A 10,620-nucleotide genomic window follows, 5' to 3' on the forward strand; every position below is an offset into this window, starting at 1 on the left:
TCATGGAAGGATCAAAAGCCCCAACAAGGCTTTAATAATGGTGGAAGAAACAGGTTTAACAATAATAAACCTTTTCCATCATCAACTCAGCAACAGCAGAGAACTCTGAACAAAATGCTTCTAATTTAGCAAATCTAGTCTCTGATCTATCTAAAGCCACTGTAAGTTTCATGAATGAAACAAGATCTTCCATTAGAAATCTGGAAGCACAAGTGGGCCAGCTGAGTAAAAGGATCACTGANTACTCACGTAAGGTATTACTTGGACGACCCAGTGCACTTGCTGGTTAGTTGTATCGAAGTTGTGACAATTATGAATTAAGATCATAGCACCAAGCTTTGGAGCCATTATCAGGAATTGTTTGTGCCTGGAGATCACAATTTCGTGCACCAGAACCTTTTCATGTTAAGATTTGAATATTCTATTTAATATTATTTGAGATATTTCAGACTTATGATTGCTTTCTTTAATTTATGTATCCAAATTATTTTCATTCAAGTAGATTTTCTTCTACTACAAAAAAAGGTCTATGGTCACGGTGAAAAACCGTGACCATAGCTAGTGAAAAGGGTGACCATAGGTCTATGGTCACGGTTTTTGACCTATGGTCATGGTTTTTCCGCCGTGGCCATAGACCTATGGTCACGATTTTTTTATCTATGGTCACGGTTTCTATGGTCACGGTTGTAATGTTCAAATTCTGGCACTTTAGGCCACGTTTTTTTTACCGTGACCATAGGTTAATCTATAGTCACGCAATAAAACCGTGACCATAGCCTATCTATGGTCACGGTTTTGGCCGTGACCATAGCCTCTATAGTCACCCCTTCCCAAAACCGTGACCAAAGATAAAGCTATGGTCACGGTTTTGACCGTGACCATAGCCTCTATGGTCATCCCTTCCCAAAACCGTGACCATAGCCTTATCTATGGTCACGGTTTTGGCCGTGACCATAGCCTCTATGGTCACTCCACCAAAAACTGTGACCATAGCCATATCTGTGAAGAACACATCAAAATAATACATTTAGATAACCAAAATTATTATAAGACCCATCCCATCTTATATTTGTATAGAACACATTTTCTTCACATCATATCCTCCTGCTAGCAAAAGAAATAAAGAAGTTAGAATAGAACAAAAATGTTTTTGATGATGCATGCAGTGCAGTTGAGTAATGAATATGGAGCACAAGTTAAGTAAGTCAATCAATATGAAAATTTCAACCACTAAATAACAAGGAGCATTTGCATGTGGTTTTAAGCCATTTGGTAATATTTATATGTTTTTAATCTATCTTTGAGTGGAACTTCAACTCCCCTGTTGAAGTCGCTTAAAACTGAAAAAAATCCAGCACAAAGAAACAACCACAACCAAAATAGAAGCTTAAAAAACAAGGTAATACCGAAATACTATTATTAGCTTCCAACCCATCAAACAAATCAAGTAATCAACACCAGTGAAACAGAAAAACCAGATTGAGTGTGAAATCAATAGACAAAGTAAATTTTAAAATAATAATAATACTGATTGCTATATATTACTGAGTACTAATTCAATGCTGATTGCTACCCCTTCACCTTCATGTATTATTATTGCTTTATCTAATTTTCTATACCTTCTGAAGAGAAACAATGGTAGGTTATGCATCTTAGTTCGTAATTAGTTTCTTACCCTTCTATTCAATACGTACTCATGGAGCCAATTTGCCAATAAAATCAACAATAAAATTAACATCAACAGCAATCAGCCACTATTAATTTAACTACTAATTTTGACAGTACTTACTTCCATATCTTTTGACACATGGTTCGATCCCAGTGAAGGAGGAATGCTTCGCCTCGCATCATTTGGTGCACTACTTGCATCAGGCGGAGATTGTTGGGCAGCTTCTATCATTACTTGCACTTGTTCTGCACTCATACCAGGATTAACTTGTTGCAACACCGTTTTGATCAAGCTTGTTAAACCATCCAACTTGGAAGTCAAGTTATTTTGATTTTTCTCCATAGTTGAAACCACTTCAGCATGTTGTTGTTGCATTTGTCGGATTTGCTTATCCTTTTTAAGAGAGGATTTTGTGACTGATCGACCATAGAAACGAACTCTACCATGTCTCTCCTTTCCAAAAACCGTTTGAAGCGCTTCATCATCACTGTATCCAGCTTGCTTCAAATTTTGAAGATGATCCTATTACACAGAAGGAAAATTGAAATAAGTTCATGTGCGCATATGCTGAAAATATAAAAAATGATTTACACATTTCTTTTAGTGTACATTTCTACGAAACTAAACAACTCACAATCGTCTCTTGTGTTCCCGAATCCGTCTTTCCTTTCTTGTTAGTACGAGTTACAACAAACATCTCAGACTGTAATGGATCTTCATTGCCCTCTTTTTTTGCACGCTACAAAGAAACCATAAAGATTACTCGAAGTTAACACAGATGACATGAAAAATGCAAAGATACTTAAATGCGAAGCACAAATATAAGGGCAAGCTAGCTAGCTATGTTTCAAGTAACAAAAAAAAGTATTATGGTTACAACAAGGGCAAGCTAGCTTCCCTTTCGTACTCTAACCGGACAACATCGCATACGCAGGAAAATCATTGATTGTCCAAAGAAGTGCAGCATGCATTTGAAAAGTTTCTCCCTTAAAAGAATCATATGTATCTACCTGTGACACCCATAGCTCCTTCAGCTCTTCGATCAATGGTTGCAAAAAAATATCAATATTATTTCCTGGTGAACAAGGTCCAGGTATGAGTAAAGAGAGCATGCAGTATTCTGACTTCATGGACATCCAAGGGGGGAAATTGTACACCATTAAGACAACTGGCCATGTGCTATGTGACACATTCATAGTTCGAAAAGGATTAAAACCATCACTTGCCAAACCAAGCCTCAAGTTGCGAAGTTCTTTTGAAAAGTTTGGGTACCGAGTGTCCAAGTTCTTCCATGCTTGGCCATCAGCAGGGTGCCTTATGCAACCGTCTTTCAAACGCTGCTCATCATGCCACCTCAACGCCTCTGCTGTGTTTGGGCACATAAAAAGCCTTTTAAGCCTTGGTATTAAAGGAAAGTATCTTAAGGTCTTCGCAGCAACCTTATGAACTTTGTTCGGAAGCGCAAAGTCATCTTCGTTGCCATCCAGAGTAGGAGTCTGATTATATCGAGACTCTCCACAGATATGGCAAACTGAGTCATTTATGTACTCATTTCGATACAGCATGAAGTCATTAGGACATGCATTAATCTTTTCATAGTCAAGACTCAAGTCTTTAACCATATTCTTAGCTTTATTAAAGAAGTGGGAATGTTCAAATCAGGTATAGCTTCTTTTAATAACTCCAAGAGGGAGTTAAAAGATGTGTTACTCCAACCATGCAAACACTTCAAGTGGTAAAGACGAATGATAAACGATAGTCTCAAAAATCCAGTAGTACAATTTGGATATAATTCTAGACCTGCTTCATCTACCAGCTTATAAAATCTCTTCGCATCTTCATTCAACCCGTTGTTCCCCTCTTCAAGATTTGTCATATTTCCGAATGCATCACGCAGTAACCCGTCAATATCATCAACGCCCCCTCGATCATCCATGTCACTATCTACAACTGTTGGTATTACTGATTCCCCATGATTAAACCATCGTTTATAACCTTCGACAAACCCATAGCAAATAAGATGCTCATGTACGTCTTCTCGTTCATGTCAATAAGTGTTTCCACACTTTGCACACGGACATTGGATTTCTTTTCCAACCGGCTTTCCAATTAAGAAGGCAAACTCTAAAAAATTATTTACACCAACTATGAACTCGTTCTCAAATCTTGGTAAATCCATCCAATCTTTTGACAAAACATGATTAAACCTAAGAATGCAAATATCTGAACTTACTAAACATGATCTAATAGGTCAATTATAGTGACAATCTAGCTACCATATATCCGCTTACTACCCTAGTTAAATGTGTTATCAAATTATTATATATGGCAATTACGAGATAAACTTACTGCTTAGTTCCTTCATTTTGAGATGCCATTTGAAGTTGTTATAAATCGTGCCGCAGCAACTACTCAACTTCTGTTGCCTTTACCAGTACGAAAACTTATCCTGTACACAAAACAAAGTCAAAATAATCAAGTTAAGAAAGGGAATACCAAATAATGCCCAATTTTAAGTTCCTATATTAATGTACATTTTTTTGCACTTATTAAGTTAACTTTTTTTTATTAACATGGGTTCGCATCTAAAATAGGCAGAATAATTCCCATTAGTGTCCCATGATCTTGATATATACATAATATAGAGTAGTAGTGCTAAGTGCTAAGTGCTAACTAATAATGCAGTGTAATAATGGGGAATAAAGTTGAGCTTTAAAGGGACAGATTAGACTTCAGAAACCAAAAACATCGTCACTTTGTGGAGGTAAAGACTCATGAAATAGACCTGTGAACAAGAATTTTCTATACATGATTTAAAAAATTTTCTATACAGCAGCATAACAAATAATCACCCGTAAAACTATTGAATGTGTGCAATTTTCCACAGGATTGGTTTGATCATTGGGGTTAGCATCAGAAACATTAACAGTCATTTTGTTCCATTGCAAGATTAATTTACTAAAACAACCAACATTGAAGAGGAATTAATAAATCAATTCTAGATGAAGAATCTAGAATGCTGTCAGAGTTCACTTATATATCCTCAATTAAATTTGAAATGAAAAATCTGAAAAAGAAAATAAATCTCAATTGAAAAAATATATATATAACCTCGTTAATAATAATAATTGGTACTCAAAGATTAAAGTGTAAACCTAAATAATCAAGCATAGTTCTCAATCTAAACTCAGTTAAATACAAGATTTGTAATTATTATTTTTTAAAATTGGTGCAAAAAAATTAAATAGAGCAACTAGCTCATTTTTTTCGTTGTTATTCAAAACCCAAGCGTAAAACACAGAGCAAGGAGAAGCACAACAAACCACATCGAAAATCTTAGCAAATCAAAACCAGAAAAAGCTTAAAACGTAACCTTCGTTATCCTAACAATAAAATAGAAAATTCCATGTTCTCCCGCAATCGCCTCAAGAACTCAGCTTCATTCACAACCAAAACTCACCAATAGCAGCACATTAACCATAATCCGAATCCTGAATATGAATAATTTAAAACGAATTAGGTATAAAAGTAGCAATTACTAGTTAAGGTTGCAGAAATTGGTCTTGCAGAAAAATAAGGATCCGCATGATTCCATCGCCGTCTACTTAGGGTTTGTTCTATGTGAATGAATGGTAAATTAAAACGTCATACGTGTGAGCTACTAAACCCAACTTCTTTTATTAAGCAACGCATTAGGTTTGTTATATTATCCTTTTTAATTATTAGATGGGTAAAAATTTAAATGTATACTGTATAGTTAATTTTAAAAATATTAGAAAGATAAAAAATCTAAAATAAAACTGTGACCATAGACCCCTTTAGGTCACTCCCCAAAACTGTGACGATAAACCCTTATAGGCCACCCTTCCGAAAAATTGTGACCATAGATCCTTTTTGGTCACTGTAAAAAATCTTGACCATAGACACCTTTAGGTCACCCCAAAACCGTGACTATAGATCCTTTTAGGCCACCCTTCCGAAAAACCGTGATCATAGCCCCTTTTTAGTCATTGAAAAAAACCGTGACCATAGCTCCCTTTAGGCCACCCCGCAAAACCATGACTATAGATTCTTTTAGGCCACCCCTAAAATCGTGACGATAGACCCCTTTAGGTCACCCCAAAACCGTGACCATAGACCCTTTTAGGTCACCCTTTTTGAAAAACCGTGACCATAGCTCCTTTTTTGTCACTGTAAAAAACCGTGACCATAGATCCCTTTAGGTCACCCCCAAAACCATGACCATAGACTCTTTTAGGCCACCCCCCAAAACCGTGACCATAGACCCCTTTAGGTCACCCCCCAAAATCGTGACCATAGACCTTTTTAGGTCACCCTTTTTGAAAAACCGTGACCATAGCTCCTTTTTGGTCACTGTAAAAAACCGTGACCATAGACCCCTTTAGGTCACCCCAAAATCGTGACCATAGACCCTTTTATGCCACCCCCAAAACTGTGACTATAGACCCTTTTAGGTCACCCTTTTTTGAAAAACCGTGACCATAGACCCTTTTTGGTCACTGTAAAAAATCGTGACCATAGACCCATTTAGGCCACCCCTCAAAATCGTGACCATAGACCCTTTTAGGCCACCCTTTTTTAGAAAACCGTGACCATAGGTACTCTATGGTCACCCTTTCTAAAAGAACCGTGACCATAGCTTTTTTTTTGTCACCCTAAAAAACCGTGACCATAGAGGGTCTATGGTCATGGTTTTTTACCGTGACCAAAAAAATCGTGGCCATAGACCCAAAATGTTGTAGTGTTCCCTTTTGGCTTTGGTTGATTAATTGGTAACACTTGAGTTATCAAACTCAGCTGTTGATTGAAATTGGAATTCTTTGCTGGTTAATTTGTACCCCAATAACTCTAGTCTTTCCATAGGAGTTGACTAGGACCTGAGGATCAAATTAATTTTTTCACTTGACTTTCCTTTGTTTAGCAAGGGTTAATTAAAAGTGGGAGCAGAATCCAATTCTCTTCACACCTGATAAGGATAACGAGGATAGGACTTAAAATTTCTCATACCTTGCCAAGAGATTTTATTAATTATTAATTTATTTTTCTTGTTATTTAAATTACTTGTTCCTTATTTTAAAAAATCCAAAAACATATCTTTTTACATAACCAATAATAAATCATACCTCCCTGCAATTCCTTGAGAAGACGACCCGAGGTTTAAATACTTCGGTTATAAATTTTATTGGGTTTTGTTACTTGTGACAACCAAACTTTTGTATGAAAGGATGATTGCTTGGTTTAGAAACTATACTTGCAACGAGAATTTATTGTGAATTCTAAACCATCAATCTTCAGTTCATCCAGGAGCTTCTTGTAACAAATTAAAGCACAACACTCTGGAAGAAACCTTTTAGAAAATTTTGAACAAGAAGCTGAAGACATGGCCGAACCTGAAGGAGAGGCAAGAGAGGTTCTTGGTGACTACTCTCCTGATTTCTATGGAGAAAGTATCAATGTACCTCCTAGCAGAGCAAGAAGCTTTGTGATCAACCCATAACAGATCGCCTTAGTGTTGCAGACGTTCCAGTTTCATGGACACCCACAGAAAGACCTCGGTAAATTCATCTCTGACTTCCTGCAGTTCTGTGACACTGCAGAAACCAATGGAGTGGACCCTGAATTCCACAAGCTCAAACTGTTCCCATTTACTCTGAGAGATCGAGCAAAACATTGGTGGTATGATGTACCCAAGGGAAGTGTGAACAACTGGGATAAGGTTGTTAATAGATTTCTAAATAGGTTCTCTCCTTCACAAAGATTGGCTAAGTTAGCAACAGGTGTTCAGACCCCAGTCAGGACAGATGTTCTAGACAGGGAGACTGTAGTCGCACCCCCTACTGAGAGTTATAGTGCTCCTAGTGCTATAGGTGGTGACCACCCTCAAGGAGAGACTCACACCTACGACCAGTGGACACCTGAGCAGGTTAATACTTCTCCCACTGAGTTGTTTAAGGAGGTTCATCCCTGTAAGGCCTTCACAGAAAGCCTAATGCTCTCCGAGAAGGAGACCTTAAAAGAAGGTGAGACAGTAGTCTTCACCAAGGAGGCCGAACCTTAGGAGCTTGCTACTGAGGGACTGAAGGCAATCAAGAATCAGGAGGATCCTGAGAATGCCACAGAGCTCGCCCTTGCAGAGGTGAAAGAGCCTCAAGAGCCACGTTTCATTGGTGTATAGAGAGAGCTTAAAGATGAGCAACTAACTCATCTCTTAGCAGCTCCCAAGAAGCTGTAACTCAATATCTCTTCTGTAGAGGTATTAGAGAAAAAACCATCTTGATTGAAACTAATTCAATCCCTCCTAAGACCGAACGTAAGTTTGGTGTTAGATGTACACCATCCACCAAGGAGGAAGGCCCCAAAAGGAAGATGCCTAGGGGTTGGAAAAACAACAATGTCCATCAAAATAAGATCTTGACCCAGCAGGTCAATATGATCTCTCAACATCTGACTGGACTGCCAACTATAGCTGGAAGTACCCAAGAAGTATCTCCTGATGAAGATGCTTATAATCCTGATCAACCTACCATGGAGGAAGTGAATTACATGGGAGAACCCTATGAAAAAACCTCCAACCCTTCATGGAGGAATCATCCTAATCTTTCATGGAAGGATCAACAGAAACCTCAACAAGGTTTCAATAATAATCAAGGTAGAAGGAACCAGAATATGTTCAATAACAGACCACCATTCCCATCTTCTCAAGGGAATATGGAAACCTCTAATCAGAGCCTCTCTGACTTAGTCATTCTGGTTTCCAGCCTCTCTAAGACCACTCATAGTTTCATAAATGAAACAAGGTCCTCCATTAGGAACTTGGAGGTGCAAGTTGGCCAATTGAGCAAGAGGATCCCTAAGACTCCTCCTGAAACTCTTCCTAGTAATACTGAGGTAAATCCAAGAGAAGAGTGCAAGGGCATAACCATGGAGGTAGAGGCCGAATCTGAGAATATTAGGAAGGAATTGAATGCCAGTGAAGAAGGTTTCACTAGGCGTTCAACGCACAATCTGGCAGCAAGCCTGGCGCTGAACGCCAGTAAAGAGCCCCTCACTAGGCGTTCAACGCTGATGAGCGGATATTTTATACGCTTTTTGGGGATAATTTCATATAGTTTAGAGTATGTTTTAGTTAGTTTTTAGTCTATTTCTAGTAGTTTTTAGGAAAAATTCATATTTCTGGACTTTACTATGAGTTGTGTGTTTTTGTGTAATTTCAGGTATTTTTCTGGCTGAAATTGAAGGAGCTGAGCAAAAATTTGATTCAGGCTGAAAAAGGACTGCTGATGCTGTTGGATTCTGACCTCCCTGCACTCAAATTGGATTTTCTGGAGCTACAGAACTCGAAATGGCACACTTTCAATTGCATTGGAAAGTAGACATCCAGGGATTTCCAGCAATATATAATAGTCCATACTTTGCACAAGGATAGACGACGTAAACTGGCGTTCAACGCCAGTTCTCTGCCCAATTCTGGCGTCCAGCGCCAGAAAAGGATCAAAAACTGGAGTTGAACGCCCAAACTGGCATAAAAACTGGCGTTCAACTCCAAAAATGGCCTCTGCACGTGACTCACTTAAATCTCAGCCCCAGCACACACCAAGTGGGCCCTAGAAGTGGACCTCTGCATCATCCATCATAGTCCACTCATATTTTGTATGATAGATGACGTAAACTGGCGTTCAACGCCAGTTCTCTGCCCAATTCTGGCGTCCAGCGCCAGAAAAGGATCAAAAACTGGAGTTGAACGCCCAAACTGGCATAAAAACTGGCGTTCAACTCCAAAAATGGCCTCTGCACGTGACTCACTTAAATCTCAGCCCCAGCACACACCAAGTGGGCCCTAGAAGTGGACCTCTGCATCATCCATCATAGTCCACTCATATTTTGTAACCCTAGGCTACTAGTTTAGTATTTAAACAACTTTTAGAGACTTATTTTGTATCTCATGACATTTCAGATCTAAACTTTGTATTCTCTGACGGCATGAGTCTCTAAACCCCATTGTTGGGGGTGAGGAGCTCTGCTGTGTCTCAATGAATTAATGCAAGTATTTCTGTTTTCCATTCAAACACGCTTGTTCCTATCTAAGACGGCAGCATTCATGAGAATTCGGAAAGTCTAAACCTTATCTGTGGTATTCCGAGTAGGATTCAAGGATTGAATGACTGTGACGAGCTTCAAACTCTTGAAGGCTGGGCGTTAGTGACAGATGCAAAAGGATAGTAAATCCTATTCCAACCGGATCGAGAACCAACCGGTGATTAGCCGTGCTGTGACAGAGCGCGTGAGCGTAGTTTTCACTGGGAGGATGGAAGGTAGCCATTGACAACGGTGATCCACCAACACACAGCTTGCCATAGGAGGGCGTGCGTGCGTGAATCAGAAGACATAGGAAAGCAGAGATTCAGAAGACAAAGTATCTCCAAAACTCCAACATATTCTCCATTACTGCACAACAAGTAATCTTTAATTTATGTTCTCTTGGTTATTCACAATTCAACTGATAAACATAATTGACTTCCTGACTAAGAATTACAAAATAACCATAGATTGCTTCAAACCAACAATCTCCGTGGGATTCGACCCTTACTCACGTGAGGTATTACTTGGACGACCCAGTGCACTTGCTGGTTAGTGGTACAAGTTGTGAAAAGTGTGATTCACAATTCGTGCACCAAGTTTTTGGCGCCGTTGCCGGGGATTGCGCTTTCAATTGCATTGGAAAGTAGACATCCAGGGCTTTCCAGCAATATATAATAGTCCATACTTTGCACAAGGATAGACGACGTAAACTGGCATTCAACGCCAGTTCTCTGCCCAATTCTGGCGTCCAGCGCCAGAAAAGGATCAACAACTGGAGTTGAACGCCCAAACTGGCATAAAAACTGGCGTTCAACTCCACAAATGGCCTCTGCACGTGACTCACTTAAATC

The 10,620-nt window shown here is 39.0% G+C and overlaps 1 protein-coding gene across 4 annotated transcripts; it reads right to left on the reverse strand.

The window, feature by feature from the left end:
- LOC107621676 lies at positions 957 to 5,344 on the reverse strand. 4 transcript variants are annotated; one of them, XM_021113808.1, is made up of 5 exons: positions 5,209 to 5,344; positions 4,019 to 4,118; positions 2,304 to 2,408; positions 1,790 to 2,191; positions 957 to 1,107 (listed from the first exon to the last, which is right to left on the reverse strand). In XM_021113808.1, exons 3-5 carry the CDS (start codon positions 2,364 to 2,366, stop codon positions 1,090 to 1,092), a joined length of 483 nt encoding a protein of 160 aa, XP_020969467.1. In that variant the 5' UTR covers positions 2,367 to 2,408; positions 4,019 to 4,118; positions 5,209 to 5,344; the 3' UTR covers positions 957 to 1,089. The 4 variants fall into 4 exon arrangements, 3 of the variants coding, with proteins under 3 accessions (XP_020969467.1, XP_016179182.1, XP_016179183.1); XM_016323696.2 differs by having other exon boundaries at positions 5,043 to 5,341; XM_016323697.2 differs by having other exon boundaries at positions 967 to 1,104; positions 5,043 to 5,335.

The sequence above is a fragment of the Arachis ipaensis genome, chromosome B10, assembly GCF_000816755.2.
Source record: "Arachis ipaensis cultivar K30076 chromosome B10, Araip1.1, whole genome shotgun sequence".
Taxonomy (NCBI): domain Eukaryota; kingdom Viridiplantae; phylum Streptophyta; class Magnoliopsida; order Fabales; family Fabaceae; genus Arachis; species Arachis ipaensis.

Excerpts from the sequence above, each read along its gene's own strand:
- LOC107621676 (XM_021113808.1), bottom strand. The coding sequence starts at position 2,366 with ATGTTTGTTGTAACTCGTACTAACAAGAAAGGAAAGACGGATTCGGGA. Across the intron at positions 2,192-2,303 it reads CGGGAACACAAGAGACGATT|GATCATCTTCAAAATTTGAA; the intron begins GTGAGTTGTTTA and ends TCTGTGTAATAG.